This window comes from Zootermopsis nevadensis, unplaced genomic scaffold (genome assembly GCF_977971745.1).
Source record: "Zootermopsis nevadensis isolate Lab colony 2312 unplaced genomic scaffold, Znev_1.0 Znev_ptg000032l, whole genome shotgun sequence".
Taxonomy (NCBI): Eukaryota; Metazoa; Arthropoda; class Insecta; order Blattodea; family Termopsidae; genus Zootermopsis; species Zootermopsis nevadensis.
The window spans coordinates 1,182,328-1,199,981 of NW_028259164.1; the positions used below are offsets into that span (position 1 = coordinate 1,182,328).

Here is a 17,654-nt window from a genome sequence, read left to right on the forward strand (position 1 = left end):
TAGCATCTTGTGCCACTGTCACGACAATAGGGGTCTCGACGCACGGCGTCGGTTTCCCTGGGGTCATGAATCTTGAGTCGACCTTGCGAAGGCAGCAGCTTGCGACGCTCGGCGTCGATTTGCCACGGTTTTGCCTAGTGTTTTCACTAAGCTCTTGTAAGCTACGCGTGAAATCTTTTGTAGGCGTCTCAACGGTCGGCGTCGGTTTTGAATATCGTGTCATTTGGCGTCTCGACGCCCCTCTTGGCTTGATTTGGAACTGAAGTCGGAGTATAAAACGAACTTTGAGATTTCAGGTACTTCTACTTTTCGTATAATTCACCACGCTTTATCTTTTAGAGTCTTTTATCGATTACTAACAGCATTAAAAAAAACACTACACAAGAAATACGATTGGTCAGCAATGCAAACTTATCTTCTACATATGTGGAGTATCTTATAGGATACAGTCCTGAAGGCGGTTTTAGACAGACCAACTGTATACAGTGTCGTGTGCCTTATCGATTGACAACGTTTGTGGATCTTAGCAAGGATGGGGTGATTTTGACAATATAGAAACTTAAATAGATCATAGAATCATGCAGTGACAGGGCTCTTTGGGGGGGGGGAGTCTGCTGTAGTCACCACCAAGAACTCCAAGATTTCTATGTTCTTAAACTCTATGATAATAACAAGAGCATATAATCAAATAGATGAAGAGGATACAGTCAATGAACAGCAAGTATGTATAATTCTCACTCACTCACTTTATGGTGCAGGATAATCTTTGGATATTCGACTGTATACTCGCATTGTCAAAAGAATGTATAATCCTACCGAATGAAAATAATCTGTTTCCATACTGACTTTCGTAAACATATTCGTACTTCGGTCATATTACTTACTTGCAGCAACTTGAATTTGAAGTCTTGTAATAGAAAACAGAAAGAAACAGGGCTTGGACTGAGATCTGAAGTTCATAGGAAGGTGTGTTTAATAATATTCATCTTTCAAAGAAAACACGATCTTCATGTGCTGGGTATGGGTGGATTCAACTGGCTCAGGGCAGGTTCAAGTGTCTGGTGCTTGTGAATACTGTAATGAATCTTAGGGTTCCATAAAATGTGGAAAAATCCTTGATCAGCATAGCGACTATCAACCTCTGAAGCACGACTCTGGTTTGTAAGATTGCTAATGTAATCCTTGTACATTAATAAAAAAACAAAAAACAAATCAAGCTAGTACGAGAATAGCAATGCCAGACGTCCCTACCTTCGATGGCCTCGACTGACTCAGGATAACTTCGGAGGACATGGATTCCTATTCGAAAGTTGTTCTCTCTGAGTCTCTCTATACGCTCCTTCAGTTTGGCCCTAACATTTTGAATCACTCTGTATATAACAAACCAATGTATAACGATGTATACCTTCAGTGTTTATTTTAGGACATATTTCTGTGGTACAAAAATGGCTGTTCTAACTTATCATTAGCCATACAAATAAATTATGATCTTATCACGCTAATTTCATTACACAGATGACTGCATTTCACCAGACACCGATCGACTCCTGGTTGAGACACTACTTCAAAGTAATTTCCTCATCGTCTCTCCCAACAACCATGTACCTACAGTCAGTTGCTGATGCACAAGAGAATGTCAAGACTACGCCTGCTTCAACGGGTTATAATGATACTTCAGTCCCTTCAAGTGCTCAAAAGATTCTCATGTATGATGTAACGGTAATTCTCACATTTGTCTTGGTTGGTTCAATATGTGTTTTATGTATAGCACTCTTAATATGGGCTTGTTCAAGACAAATAATCAAGAACAAAATACAGGAAAGAAGAGACAGCGATAAAAACGTCATTTATGAGAACATGAACATAAGGCAAAAACCAGAAAGGAGAGAGCCTGTGGAAACATTTGTGTATCGTCGTCCACTACCTTCGCCCCCAGTGAGCGAAAAACATCCGGGAGATACAACGTCAGAGGATGATTATTTGACACCTAATTCTCTGGTCTACTCTAGACAACAAACAGAGATAAAAAACTTACCACCTGCACCTCCCGTTTTTCCCGAACGTCTTAAAACTTTACAACTTGAAGGAGAAGGGGATTACTTAACATTGATACCTGATGATACACCACCGCTTACGCCATCGAGTCCATTGCTAGAGACCATTTATGATGAACATTTATCCGAAACGCATGAAGCAGACGGTTATGAGAGACCGAGATTTTTTCGTAAGACTTCCGATGAGCAGAATTCATCTCCAACAGAACATCCCCGCAGACTGAGAAACACGAGAATCAACATAGATGATAAACCGACGAGGGTGAGACCAACAGTAAAGACCCAGAGGCCAATGGGACAACTCGTGGATGGACATTTATCCGAAACGCATGAAGCAGACGGTTATGTAAGATCGAGATTACTTCGTAAGACTTCCGATGAGCCAAATTCATCCGCAACAGAACATCCCCGCAGACTGAAAAACACGAGAATCAACATAGATGATAAACCGACGAGAGTGAGACCACCAGTAAAGACCCAGAGGCCAATGGGACAACTCGTGGATGGACATTTATCCGAAACGCATGAAGCAGACGGTTATGTAAGATCGAGATTACTTCGTAAGACTTCCGATGAGCCAAATTCATCCGCAACAGAACATCCCCGCAGACTGGGAAACACGAAAATCAACATAGATGATAAACCGACGAGGGTGAGACCAACAGTAAAGACCCAGAGGCCAATGAGACAACTCGTGGATGTGTCAGAATTCAGATCGTCGGTTGCGGAGGATACATCCCTTACCACCACTACAAAAGACGATGCAGAACCATCTAATGGCGAAAGATCCAAGAGATTTACTAGTGAGATCCATATACAATTGTCACCACTGACACAAAACAGGGGAGGGTGGGTTACAGTTACCACTTGCAAACCAAATGTGGTTGTATGTAAACGCACCAACTAATTAACATCAAAGGATGAAGAATTAATTTCCACAAGACTGCACGGAGTCACAACGCAGGATAACGCGTCTGTATATAACCTCAGATCTCAGATAATAAATGGTCCGTAATGAGTGTTAGATGCATTATTAGATAATGTAATTGAATGAGTTACATATTTAATTAAATTATGGCGAAACACATTGTAATTGTCACGCTACGAACTCTGAACCCACGAGAAATGTAAATACATATTCCACATTGGTTTACAGATTTTCGTTCTTACTATTTTGTCTACTCGATGTATGAGATCACTTAACAGTGCTAAGTTATACTGTACAGGCAGCTCCTTATCTATAAGATAAGAACCTTTGTAAGAATGACTGCTCAGTAGACTTAGTTAATTATAATTTCAAAGAAAGAATATCTGAAACATTGACATAAATTCGTGGGACACTGTGCATAGCAAATTGTATGCTCCAAGCAGGGATCAAACTGTGTAAATGTTTTAAAGTTATATTTGAAACGATTTTGAATTAAGAAATCCCGGGTAAACGGGTAAAAGAGGAGAATTCCATCTCTTTCAGCAAAGGAATGTTTAAGTTATGGACATGGCTGGGTCAGATTTGAATCTTTTCATAGGGAAGTTATTTCTCTATGTCTGAGGATTCACCAACAATTAAGATCAAAATATTTAGATTCAAATAACTCATTTTAAATGTTTTATTTCGGTACGTAGTTTCAGCTATCAATATGTAATCTTATCTTTCAATTGTGATAACGAATACAGTTGCAAATAAGGAAAACAAAGGTGTATGTAAATTAAAATTAGACAGGCATTCGTAACTTTCCAATATTTTTATAGAAGATCACATTATTTAATTAAAAGCATCATATACTGTACAAATTGCGTAATAAATAATTTCTAAATCCTTTATTTTGTTGTCTTGTAATTATGTTTTAAAGAATAAAATGCACAGAACGTTTTAGGTCGTAATTCATGAAATTATTTTTAAATGTACAAGAAAGGAGAACATGAAGTCGTAACAGGCTAAGCTATTGACCTAATTCGTAGATTTATTTATTTATTGATGATTTCATTATCGACGCTGTCACTGCGTCGAATGATAAATGTTAAGTGAATGAACGATAAACTGGGGAGGTTATGGAAGAAAGAGTTCCTGGAATAATTTAAGACACTGCTCAGGCTAGAAGGACTGAGGAAAACCTGAGTCAGGATAGCCTGTCTCCGTGTCAAAGATTTTACCCAGGGTCTCCCAAATACGAAGAACGTCGGCAAAGTTTTGTGTTGAATTTTAGAAAGAAGAATCTACAAAGGAGGAAATGAAATACATTTAAAGATAAGTTATCTGTTCGATAGCTGTGGTACACCTAACACAAGAACACATGCGTGACACACGTGCTATGAAGAAGCGATATAAGATCTGTTAGCAAAATATTCACATCTACGACGGCAATCAGACCAGTGGACATAAAAGCTAATTGCCCAATATAATACACCAACTCCTGTGCAATCAACGTCCAGTGAGGTGTTACATGAATATGGTTTTGTAAAGAACTTACCTTTTATGCCCTGATAAAAACCATAATCTTTTTGATATGTATTATATGAATTAACATGTTCGATCCAAGTTATTCATATGTTTCCTTTTCAAACACGCTAGCAATTAGTTTTTTTGACGTAAATACGTCTATATGGAAGGGTCATTCCGAGAAAAAGTGAAAGGAAAATGTGTAAGATCCATATCAACAATGTGTAAATATGGACCGATAACAATGGTTAGCTTGCGTGCATTGTTATGTTACCTAGGAAACGTCATCTGTTTACTCGGCATTGTTGTGTTACATTACTGCCGTCAACAATCCGCTTTCGTAACAAGATGGATGACATTGAAGAAAACATTACATTACAGAGACGTAAATATAATTTAAATACAGAGACGTATTTACGTCAAATTCTCCGGAACCGTGGTTCCACTGTAAATTTTTTTTTTTCCAAATATTCCTCCGGAAACTTCTTCAGTAATTCAGTGGATTCCGGTTAATTTGGACACATCGGGACTAGAACATCTTGGACAAATTATGCGAAGTTCCACGTAAAGAGTTAAAAAGGTTTGTTCTTTAAGATTTGTCCCAAATAAACGGCTACCCCGATTAACCGATATTTACTGTAATTTGAATTTTTTGACGTAAATACGTCTATGAGGAAGGGTCATTCGGCAAAAATGTGTTACGAAAAAGTGTAACTTCATTGTTATGTTACCTAGGAAACGTTACATTACATTTCATTACTTTCATCAACCACAAACCCATCTTAAGCGTAACTAATTCAAGTTAAGTATTCAAGCATTTTTGTTACCTACGAAACGTCATCTGTTTACTCGGCATTGTTGTTACCTATAAAACATTACATTACCTTTTAAAATACGCTGTTTTTTTTTTGGGGGGGGGGTGAATTAAGGTACATAATATTCAAACTGAATATACACGTCAGCTAATCGGTTGGCAACACACGTCTTTAAATAAACCACACGGTAAAATGTATGTTTACACATTAGTTTCATAACCTTACATGTGAATCCCTTAGACTGTGCGTCATGGTGTCTATGCAAGATATCTAAAGTGGTTTGTGTACACTGGGATACACAGAGGAAGATTGCGGATTAAATACAAGAGTCAGGGCCATATAGCCTGAGTACACGGTCTGATAACACAACTGCTTTTGGTACAACGGGCATCACAGCCAACATTCAGACTAATGGCAAGTATTATTTTATGTTTTAGAGAGATTGGTTTATAAAATTAAGTGTTATCTTCAAAATGTCCCATAGACCAGTGGTTTTTGTTCGCGTACCCCCAGATATAATTTCTCTTCGACTTTGTACCCCCCAAATTTGTTGGTGTATAATTCAAGTTATACACAGTATATAATCTACATCTAAAATAAATTAAATAAATTACATTACTGATTATTCAGTGTTTATCATAAAATAATATATATATTTTTTTAAATTTCACGTACCCCCTAAGATGTCCTCGCGTACCCCAGGTTGAATACCACTGCCATAGACCACAAAGATTATTAAATTACAACAGGGCTTAAAATTTTTAAAATCGACGTTACAAAACATTTGCCGTTGCAAAAACGTCGATAAATAATTCGAGAAATTAACTAACTCGAAGGCTCCCTTCTGTTAGACCACTGTTACACTTCGTCTTGAGCCAGATCAATGTAATTTATATCAATCAAGGTGAGATTTGAGGTTCTCATGGCTGCGAGTTAGATGTCTTCTGGGTTACTGCGTCGTGCACCCTGGTAGAAGTTTACTGACGTTTCTGAGTTGCTTACTACCTACATCGACCTGATAGTGGAGACAGTAAGTACCTCTTAAACGTTGGTAATCTTCTATCAGACTGACATACCAGAAGACAGCCATCAACACAATTCCATTTAAATTATTTACACGACTTTTTCGTAATGGTCCCCTATTCGACCTCTGCCTACCAGATTTATCTACCAAAATGTAGGCCCGTAGATTATACTTTCTTCAGCAGGCTAATTCCTGCTACAGGATCATCCTACCATCATATTTTTGCCTTAATTACTGTAAAATCCGACTTGCCAATGAGTCTGACAACCACGCCGTAAAAGCCTGAGAATTCCTATCCTCACCACCGTATAGAGACAGGTCACTTTAACCTCGGGAAAAGGTCCCCGGCAGCCACTGTGAGCCCCAGGACCGGTGCGGTTATAACGATGAAAAGAAAGGTCTTGGACCCCTGCCAGGACTCGAACCTCGGTCGCCCACCCACTACTGAAAGACCTACGACGACACTAGATCCCGGAGGTGTAAAATACAAGCCACGGATTTGTTCACTGCACAGGATAAGGAAATAATTGCTTTCACATTAAAAGTTGATTTGAAATCATTAGTGTGATGGATATTATTTGAAATAAAGTATTTATCTGTTTCCCATTTAGATGGCGTCTCCAAGGATTTCTGTACCTGGAATGACAAAGAAATTCAACTCTGCCTTGACAATTCTTATCCTTTCGGTGTGTATTGGTCCTTCGAGTGTTTCGACATCCACGACTTTTTCAAGATGTCCTGCTTCGTGTTTGTGTGTCGAGTTTTTATTCAGAGGCACCTTCGCCTACTGCTCAGAACGTAGTCTAACTGATGTTCCCCAGTCATTTCAAGGAGACTTTGCCATGATTTCTCTAGCTTATAACCGAATTGATGGAATTCGTCAACATGATTTCAGCAACCTCCTCAAAGTGGAAACATTGGATTTAAAATATAATGTAATCACAAACATACATGAAAAAGCATTTGCGAACTTAAAAGTATTAAGAACACTGGACTTATCCTACAACAGAATCAATGTAATACCATCAAGTCTGTTTGAAAATAACAGTAAATTAGAGAATTTGTATCTGCGAAGTAATATGTTATCGATTATGGGACCAATTGTGCATTCTGTGTCACTCAAAAACCTCGACATATCGTCTTGCATCATTTATTACTTACCATATAATGCATTTGTGGGAGTGCCTAATTTAAATACACTGCATTTAAATGATAACCCGCTAATTAACTTGGCTACCGATACTTTCCAGATACTCACAAAATTACGATCCATAAAATTGGAACCGAAGAAATCAATATGTCTTCCGAAATCTTTCCAGAACGTAATTCAGCATTTCAAAAACAAATCAGTTAAATATTTCCCTACAATTATATGCGAACTGGATTGTAATTGTTATATTAACAATAAATTTGATACCGTAACTGAAATGCACTTAGAAATTAAACAGGACGAACATAAAATTTATCATAATTATGTAGAACATAGTTTGTTCATAATATTTGTTTGTGTTTTTATTTGTGGAATATTCTGTATCCTTTTCATAAACAAATGTCTCATCCGAAGAAAGGTAGCACCAAATTCTAACGTCAGCAATCCAGAGACACTAAATCCGACATTTTCTTCAGCCGATAGCGAAGTCATGCCATGGTACAAACGTCTGCTGCTCGGAATTTCTCGTAAGGGAAATACAGACGTTGGTACTGCACGAAAAAGCAATCACTGAAAGGAACCAAGTTCTGGGCCCGAGATTGTTCTGACTTCTCACAACTTTAAAGATCTGTAAACGCTATTTGCAAATAAAATTGAACGTTTGAACAAAATCTACGTATTCAAGATTCGCGTCAATATTTACACTACAAAGAAAGAAAAACTTAATATTATATATGAGATTTGAGGTTTTTTTATGGTTTGCGAGACATTTACATTTAATTTTGTCGTGCTAGACCTGGATAGTATTTTTGGTTGAGTCTAATGCTAGCAGATTATATCTCATAAGGGTGGGTTTGACAAGGACAGATATCGGAATAGTAAAACATTTTACAGACTGCAATGCATTCTCTTTTTCCCGAACTGTATTACTTGTACCCCATATTTTCGATATTCCTAACATTTATGTGTATAAAGTTACTAAGGAGAGCATAAAAATAAAGTTACAATTTAATTATAAGTTCATTATTTAGGTGAATGATAAAATTCAAAATAATTATCTTTATATTTATTGTATGCATAAAGTGCCTATGAAACTGAATAAAAAAATAATATTTTTGATCCCTAAAGGCAATAATGGCCTAAGCCACTTAAGTTAATAAATATATTCATATGTTATAGTTGATTATAATAATTATGAGTTACCAACTTTGTTAATAAATAGTGTTCAAAATATTTCAGTGCTTATTGCCGTAAATGTTTTTCTTCAGTATTGTCACAATTTGTTCCTGACATTATTAAAAAAAAACAGTTACATCCAGTTGTTTTAATTTATTACGAGTTATTAAAATGCAACATATGGGATACTTTAAGATTCAGATAACTGCGTTCTGAACGTGAACACGTCTGTTCCGAACAAGTTCAGAAGCAGTGAACAATATTTAAACAACACGATTCCTTTACGTAAGTCTATTTGTCTTCATTGCGCATGACTCATTGTTTATCTGACATTAGGTGTACAAACAATTAAAAGAAATTTACGACCTGTTCATGTGACTTAAGCCTTGAAAACCGAAAGAATTTGAGTGCCTTCTGAAAAGACATTTAACTGCAAAAGACATCTGGAAAACAGAACGAACAGAGGAACGAAATTAGAAATGGAATTCAAGACTAGAATATTATAAAACCAGGTTTCGAACCATGAAGATAATAATGTTACTTGTCGAAACATGTTTCTGGTCTTTCAAACACACACTGGTAGTACCTTCATCAAGATAATTATATATTCCGAAATGAAAAACTGCTGAGCATAAACGAAAATAAAAGTGATCAAGAACAGAAATCAACATCAGGTTGTTTCGGTGGAAACTACAATTTTTTTTGAAATTCTGCCGCAGTCTAAAACAGAAACTGCGCTGAATTTTAAGTGGTTTACAAGCAGCAAGAGATCTTTACTATCAAAAGTAAGTATTATTACAGCTTAGTGAAACATAATATGTTTAGTAAGAACGATTCAGCAAAGATGCATTTAATGTCGAGATTAATATAATGGTTACAAATGGGCTTGAAAGAATTTAGCACCGCGTCTTCAGAGGTAGGCCTGTGTCTTACAACTCAACAAGAAATGGTAGTAAGTGGTTAACTTCTCGCTCTGACAGTTTTATTCCCGAAAAAAAAAGCCCTACTTCAGACAAGATCTGAAACCCGTTCGTCTAGTCCACTGATTCCTAAACTTTTTCCTTCATTACCCAAAAGCGCTTATCAGAAAGTCCATTTTACTCAATGTAGGTAAAACACATCGTATTCGGGGTTCAGAAAACAGTTTAGATTTGTGCTATTTAAGAATGCGAGAGTGGAAAATCCTACGTCACACATGTACGTGCTCGGAAACTGTAATAATTGCATCACGGCCTCCCCAGCTACCACAGGATATTCATCGTGAATTAACCAGAAAGACTCCAAATGGTCCTTTTTTTTCTACAAATAACATTTTGCACCTAAGCTCTGCAAAACCATTAACACTGTCGGGGATTTCAGTCAAGTCACAAAGAAAAACCACTGTTACCAACTTTTGTGTAATTTACCCAGGTTTGGGAAGCACTGGTCTAGCCGGTAGTCATCTCAGTACTGAGCTATTCGGCTCTTAACGTGATTATTCGTTGTGCTGTGTTTCAGATGCAGTTCACTAACGCAAAGCGTACAAGATTCGGACACTGCATTCCTTTCATTGTCTTGATATCCACAATGAACGTAAACAGCAAAATCTGCCTCAACGTCTGTGAATGTCTCGGGGAAGAAGAATATATATTAGCGGACTGTTCAGGGCGTAACTTGAACAGAATACCCGACAACAACAATGTAACACTGTACTACATTGACTTATCCAATAATATCATCGATGAAATTAGAACGTATGATCTACGTGGGTACAAAGGAATTCATATATTGAACCTCAGCAACAACGGGATTAGCAACATTGATGAAAATTTATTTCATGAGTTGGTTAACCTGACGCATATTTATCTGTCAGAAAACAACATTTCCTACGTGCCACCTACCGTATTTACTCGAAACTTAAATTTAAAGAAATTATATTTGAAAGGCAATCCTTTATCACTCTCGAATCACACATCAATTTTGGTGTCAGATTCTATCACATATCTGGACATTTCTTTTAGTAATATCACCCTTTTGCCTGCAGGATGTTTCATTTCTATCCCCAATCTTGTAGCAATACGATTAGATGGAAATATATTCACGAATATCAGTACTGAAACTTTCGAGCCTCTTCGAAATTTAAAAGAAATCTACATGGAATCAGAAAAAGGTGTTGTGGCATCGTTCTGTGCGTTTCAGAATTACCTTGCAAAACGCGAAATTAATTACTATGGACCTTCTGTTTGCACTGACGATAGCCAAAGTACAGCACCTCCCATATTAAAAGAAACTGCTCCCGTTTCCGCTGCAGTCGAGCTTAACCAAACACGAGAAGCAGTTGGTTTAGTCGTGCCAAGGACAAAACCCGATATATTAGAAACATCCACACCGTGTCCAAAACAGTTATCACCCACCTTTAACGAGAGACACCAAACAGCAAACATATCATCAATTATACATACACAAATTTCTGAAAACATCAGCTACGAAACACATACTCACGTAGAGTCAACTTCGGAGTCTCTACAAAGAAATTATTCATCAAAATCTGCGATCACTGCCATAAATACTCTAACAATTTACGTAACTTTGATGTTTGTATTATTAATTGAGTAAAGACTAACAAAGTACTACCATAATTAACGCAATACGATCTATTATGTTGTTACGAAATCTCGTGAGTATATTCTTAAACGAAAGTGTAATTATTTTCATTTATGTACTTACATCGATATATTAAAAGCTTTTAAGTTTATACACTATCTTAATTTGTTTTTGACTTTCCAGATCGCTCGACATTTTCCTTAAATGGCTTAATGTATTTAGGCGTATCATCCCAACCAGAATCTCTGTGCGTGTCCCTGATAGCTTTTCTTAAGATATCGGATTATGAGAACTTATTGCACATGGCAGTGAGCTTACACAAGGTTCTAACAAGTTCATTATTTACTGTCAACTTCTCAAGAAACATTCTACGCCATAGACAGAACTACCAACTGAGGAATAATCCGTAAAAGTACGAGAACAATTGATAACATCAGTCAGTATCACAACGCAGAACCCTAACAAAATCAACAGCTTGTAGAACCTCGTAAAACCGTGGGGGGGGGGGGGGGGAGTTTTCACTCTCCATGAAAACTGTGCCTCGAATGTGGACGTACTCGGGTAGTAGACCATGACGTTATGTGGACTGTACGCCCAGCCGTAATTGTTACGACAATATCGTTCGACTATTGTAATATAAGCTATAAAAACTAACGTAGTCTTCAAAGTTTATTGTGGCCTTAAGCCGAGTAGATATTTACATCCTGTCAGTACAATACACAGCTTAGCTAATGAAGTACCATTACATTCCAAGAGAATTTATAACGCGGTTGCTAAATAATTAGTCATGCGGGCCGAGGCGTAGTTTCAGCAGTGCGTGAAGACGAGATGTAGCTAGCGGACTAGTAGCAGAGGAACCTCTCGGCTGTATACAGAGGTGAGTTGTCTCTAAACTTTAGATTTCTAACGACTATAAACACACTTAGATGTGTATATATTTTTTTTTTGCGTACCAAGAATTGCACAAATCATTTGATTTTAAGATAACTACGTAATATTCCTGGTAACGACATGACCTTCAACACGCTCATCCACGAAACCTTGTTTACAAACGTTGCGCTCAGCGCCATGTTAAATAAATTATATTAACAATACGATACTTAGATTTACCAACTTCAAAACAAAGATTTTTACTTAGTTGTGTTTAATCACTATGTATATAGGAGAATAATGCGAACTATCGTCTATACATACAAGAGGTAAAATTCTTTTATCTTTCTACTGACGTTTGAATTAATGAATTAATTTCTAAACCGTTCTACATTGGGTGTTACCAAAATACTATATATTCTTACGTACATTCTAGCTTTATGAGTATCAACATGTCAACTGTTCGAACGATTTAATTAATAGTTAACGTGTTTCTGAAATTTAATCAAAAAAAAGGGCCTTTTTTTGTTAAGGATGTTAAACTAAAATAACCATATTAAATATATTCCCAGTTAATCTAATGCATTTATGTTAGACGCATTCGTAATTCGACAGGAAGATTAGAAATGCGTATAAATTTTTTGTCTGAAATATTGTCAGTTGTGCAGCTATAATGTTTCGGAGAAGTAGGTTTTTTGGTAGCAATTAGAAAAAAAGTAAGGTTTCTAATAACTGGCCGTCAATTTCACCATTTTCTGATCTGATCAGAGACTTTTTTAAATACCAACTACAAAGTTAAAGATACTTAAATTGGATGTGTAAACTCAACCTCGAAAATGTATCAATAACTACAAATATTTAGGTAGCTTACATAAAATACCGTTTTAAAATATTATATTCACCAAATGTACCATAAAATTACGGCACAAGGGCGTAGCGTCCAGAAACCCTTCTTTAATTTTGTTTCCTTCTCCTCGGTTTATGTGGCGATAAAAAAAACTTTCACTACAATATGAACTACGCTAAACAAGTTAACTAAAAAATCCTTCGCGCTATTTATCGGCCACTTAAGTTCGGAGGTTTCTCATTAGTATCAAATACCGATATCAAACATGCAAATCGGAATATCGGCGTATAGAATCTCCTAAATTACTGATATTAATAATATGCTCACTAATTTGCGGTTAATAACTGTTTCTGAAGCCTAGATTATTCGCTACCACGTGACACGGAACATACCCACTAACATGCGACAGTCATGTTCTGCGTTACAAGTTCATTTCCCGGTATTTTTCTCTTTGCTGCTGAGGAATGCTGTTATAGCGGGTTCCGTGTTAAATGGGACACACTGTACGAACTGAATTGAAAAAATTATAATACAGGGGAAAAAAAGCTTCGAGATTGTGCCTCCAGTATCGGAAGTCGACAATTCTCACTAATAGACCTCTAATAGCCTCGTTTGCATTTGTTCGCACGTTTGGAATAATCACCCACACGTTTCTAATGTTACAGCATCGGAAAAACACTCTACTGAGAATTCTCATCTAGTCACGAAATTCATCGTCTTTTATGGAACTTGAAGGTTAATTTCTGTATCCATAAAATCCCGCCAGTGGGCCCTAACTCGAGTCATTAGTGCTACATACCCAGCCCATCTCGTCCTACAACCTTACCTACTGTTAACTTGTCTCTAATACTAAAATACGCGATTCCCCGTCGTCGTCGTCAAGAAATGACGTCATCAAAACAGCGTTAGCTATAGCCGAGTCACCTTTAAATGTTCATTCCTCAGCAATGGTAAGAGTAAGGGTATTTTGTTGTAATTATAATTGTTTATACATTTATTGTAATTTTATAGAACCAATGTGTACAATTTTCAATGCATCTGGCGCGTTAAGCGCCCGCCTCTCGAAAACCGTAAGAGATGGATCTAGACATATTGCGTACGAAATACGTATTACCTCTTCAGCTTTCCATATCTGTTTCCAGATTTTACATGTCACAAATGATTTAGGTTCTACAAACAAAGGCGCAATCCACTCGCGTCATTTCTTTACTCGGCAACTAGAGTTCATTTTCTTCCCTACAGGAGGCAGAAGAGTCGAAATTATCGAGAAAGAATGATAAGTCCACCTAAAATGTTTAAGGCTATTTATGAAGTCAGCATTCACAAACTGGCAACCTAAAGACATACGACTTCTGACTTATTTTATTTTCTCTCTCTTGTTCAGATGTGGCTAGCTGCAACTACAGTCTCGGTCTTGGGAAGGATCGGCCCTGCCGTGCTAATTGTAATCACACTACCGAGCGTTCTACCTTTGGTGCTAGCGGATGATGCAATTTGCCCTGATTCCTGCTGGTGTGACACTGGCGATTCAAAGAAAGTTGCTGTATGCTGGGACCACAATCTCACTAAAATCCCTCAATACTTTGACAAGAAACTCGAAGAAATTGCTCTGATATTCAACAACATCACGACAATACATGATTATGTTTTTCACGGACTTACAAACGTCTCAATAATGCTACTGCAATATAATGACATCAGAGAAGTTCGTGAACAAGCTTTTGATGGTTTATACAATTTAATATATTTAGATTTGTCACATAACAAGATTTTAAAGATACCACCAAACGTAATTCAGAACAATGAAAGAATTAAATTTTTGTATCTAAATCACAACGAAATTTCAATATCAGGGCCATTTTTAGTCTCAACATCCCTTTCTGTCCTGGATGTATCTTTCTGCAAAATAACCTTCTTACCACACGATGCTTTCAGCGGAACCCCAAATCTAACAAAACTAAAAATAAACAATAATCATATCACCGAGTTTGAAATGTACGCCCTTCGAGGGCTAAGGAACCTGGAAGTACTGAGTTCTGGAAACAATCTTATAAAAGATTTGGATCCAGATTTATTTGTAAGTTTGGATGAATTGAAGTATATAGACTTTTCCAACAACTGTATTTCAATTTTGTCACCACATCTATTTGAAAGCAACAGAAAACTACGATACTTATTTTTAAAAAATAACAGTTTATCGACACAAAACACGGGACCAATCCTCATATCAGAATCTCTCTCTCATCTGGACATTTCATTCTGTAACGTAACACATATGCCACCTGACGCTTTCACACGTCTTACCAACTTAACTTCATTACGAATGATAGGAAATCCATTAAAAAATTTGGATACAAAAACAATGCAACCACTGAATAAATTACAGGTAATTTTGTTTGGCCCAGATTCTAGTTGCAGCGAATCGTCACTCCGAAACATATTCGATTATTTCCAACAGAAATCCGTCGCTTATTACGCCCCTCCTCTGTGCGATATAGATTCAACTGTAACAAATTTGATCTTGTACTCGCATCCATCAGCTACCACGCCTCCCGGTCAAGTTCTGCAGATCAACTTTTCGAACACAATATTCCATAGCACAAAACCCTTATCGTTCAATAATTCATCACAAATCAAAATGCTGTCCCATGCTATGCATGAACATATAGCTCTTATGTTAGCAGTCTCGTGTGTCCTCAAAGTCTGCAGATGAAATGCTAAATTCTAAAACTACTCCTCACTGTGATATTCAATAGTTAACATTGGCTAACGTCTGTGATAAACAGGATAAAGCGTAGCAGATACGGTGCATTAAAATACGATAAGGTTCCACTTTGAACGCACGGCTGAGAAATACAGAATACTCAGCAAAATTTTACAAATATAGGAAGGAAACATGTGATAAGACACGGATGGCAACAGGGATTCTTTTAACGAGACACAAATTGCGAACATTTGCTAGAAATAATTTTTTTACCTCTAAGACAGTTTATACGCCATGTACCAAACAAAATAATCACTGCCATGTCTAAGTTAGCAAAATATAGTCATACAGAGACTATAAATTAACTAATTTGCTAACTTCTTCACACAGTGCAATTAAATTATGAGGCAAAATATCATGAACGTTGGGTGAACGAAAGAATTGATTATTTTATAAAAATAAGACAAGTTACAACTAAATTACATTACATTACCTCCACAGTCCCTAAAATATTGTGGAATTAATATTATTTTTACGAATTTTTCATTGTTTTAGGAATAAATTACAATAATAATTTATGTTTTGTTATTTATATTGGCTCTTTTAACAAATCACCTAATTTGATACTGAAAACTATGGTGACCTTCAGAGATCAGATTTATCTGTGAATTTTATGTAAAGTATCATTTACAGAAGGACAATTGAAATGTAGAATACTGCTTAACTTTCTTTGACAAAAATTCGTAAAATCATAAAGTTATACTGTACTCTAACCTTGTATGAAAATATCAATCTTTCTTGAACTGTGTTTTTGACTGTAAATTTTGTATATGGTATTTATTTATATAGATATTGGAATGTAATCATGTATTTGATTGTAAAAGTTGTATATAAAAGCATATAATTTATATAAGAATAACCTAATGTAATATTCACAAATGTGAATGTTGATGTTTAATAAGAAACATATTTTGAGAGTAATGAAATTTTAGCTACATTTAAATATGATGTAAAATTGATAAGCAACTGTTAATGATGTATTTATGTAAGCAGTATAGTCTACTTAAGTGCATTTTGTTCTTGGGAAATGTTGTTTAAATTAATTTCATTTACCGGTATTTTCTGAATCTGAAATTTTGTTCTCTGACTTGCCCTACACCCTGATTTGGGATGGACTGATGGACTGCAAACCACTGGTAGACAAAGCTTGACTCACACTGAAGACCTTGAATGTATAAAAAACTTCCACTTCTAATGGCAAGTAAATTTACCACACTGTTTACCTGGAGTTCCAAAATATCACTGTCATGAAGCATGATTTTAAGTTTTGTAACACTTGGATAATATCAGCTGCATAACAGAGCTCTGAACATCATAATTCCAGAGCATGATCAAACTCAGCTACTGCTACTAGAAACGGATTCTGACCTGCAAACAAGTAACAAACAATCAGAAGTGTAAGACTAGAGTTCTCACAGCACCAAGCATGAAGTTGGTAGCCTTCTGGGATATTGTGTCATATAGTCTTATAGAAGTTGATCAGTGTTTTAGAGATGCATGACAGTTCCACCACCATCCAAACAAAGTACATTTAAATGTTTTAATACTTCAGGCAGTTAAATTATAGATTTTAACTTGTATGAAACATATACTACAAACCCAACTACATGCTTATGTGACTAGTTGGAGGGACACAATGAATTTTAATGCTTCACAGTATTCTTAGCAACATCTGTGGACCCCATAATTTTCTTAATTTAATTCGCAAATTTATTTTACGGGCATGCAACTGAATAGCCTGAACTGATCAGTGAATTGAGAGAGACAAACCTAATTTGAGAAGTGGTTGTTTTGGGTTATGTTAGGTTAGGTTTGGTATGGTTAGATGTATAAAACCTCATAGCTCCTTACATTCACGTAATAAGCTATGATCATAAATATAGCAAGCACTTTTTTATTTAAAATAAAGGCAATGTCCAAATGAATAATTTTAC

The 17,654-nt window shown here is 36.3% G+C and overlaps 5 protein-coding genes across 6 annotated transcripts in view; 4 read left to right on the plus strand and 1 right to left on the minus strand.

Moving 5' to 3' along the window:
* FucT6 (alpha-(1,6)-fucosyltransferase 8) overlaps positions 1 to 17,654 on the minus strand; it is a 29,970-nt gene that overhangs the window by 12,173 nt on the left and 143 nt on the right. The window contains exon 2 of the mRNA XM_022086872.2: positions 16,944 to 17,088. The gene's annotated coding sequence lies outside the window, so the exon portion shown is untranslated. The remainder of the gene's footprint in view (positions 1 to 16,943; positions 17,089 to 17,654) is intronic.
* On the plus strand, positions 442 to 3,875 carry LOC110841381 (uncharacterized). The gene is made up of 2 exons (XM_022086878.2): positions 442 to 721; positions 1,516 to 3,875. Exons 1-2 carry the CDS (start codon positions 647 to 649, stop codon positions 2,959 to 2,961), a joined length of 1,521 nt encoding a protein of 506 aa, XP_021942570.2. The 5' UTR covers positions 442 to 646; the 3' UTR covers positions 2,962 to 3,875.
* LOC147871995 (uncharacterized) lies at positions 4,859 to 8,713 on the plus strand. Of its 2 annotated transcripts, XR_015538080.1 has the most exons (3): positions 4,859 to 5,071; positions 5,547 to 5,720; positions 6,942 to 7,312. XR_015538080.1 is itself a non-coding variant. In XM_087359583.1 (2 exons), exons 1-2 carry the CDS (start codon positions 5,718 to 5,720, stop codon positions 8,052 to 8,054), a joined length of 1,116 nt encoding a protein of 371 aa, XP_087215709.1. In that variant the 5' UTR covers positions 5,404 to 5,717; the 3' UTR covers positions 8,055 to 8,713. The 2 variants fall into 2 exon arrangements, 1 of the variants encoding a protein (XP_087215709.1); XM_087359583.1 differs by lacking the exon at positions 4,859 to 5,071 and having other exon boundaries at positions 5,404 to 5,720; positions 6,942 to 8,713.
* LOC110841382 (uncharacterized) lies at positions 8,794 to 11,390 on the plus strand. Its single transcript, XM_087359575.1, has 2 exons — positions 8,794 to 9,441; positions 10,154 to 11,390. Exon 2 carries the CDS (start codon positions 10,154 to 10,156, stop codon positions 11,249 to 11,251), a length of 1,098 nt encoding a protein of 365 aa, XP_087215701.1. The 5' UTR covers positions 8,794 to 9,441; the 3' UTR covers positions 11,252 to 11,390.
* Positions 11,795 to 17,653, plus strand: LOC110841383 (uncharacterized). Its single transcript, XM_022086881.2, has 2 exons — positions 11,795 to 12,116; positions 14,341 to 17,653. The coding sequence occupies exon 2, from the start codon at positions 14,341 to 14,343 to the stop codon at positions 15,667 to 15,669; it is 1,329 nt and encodes a 442-aa protein (XP_021942573.2). The 5' UTR covers positions 11,795 to 12,116; the 3' UTR covers positions 15,670 to 17,653.

Coding starts and splice junctions, on each gene's coding strand:
- LOC110841381 (XM_022086878.2), top strand. CDS start 647: ATGTTCTTAAACTCTATGATAATAACAAGAGCATATAATCAAATAGAT. Junction 722..1,515: donor ATACAGTCAATGAACAGCAA/GTATGTATAATT, acceptor TTCATTACACAG/ATGACTGCATTTCACCAGAC.
- LOC110841382 (XM_087359575.1), top strand. CDS start 10,154: ATGCAGTTCACTAACGCAAAGCGTACAAGATTCGGACACTGCATTCCT.
- LOC110841383 (XM_022086881.2), top strand. CDS start 14,341: ATGTGGCTAGCTGCAACTACAGTCTCGGTCTTGGGAAGGATCGGCCCT.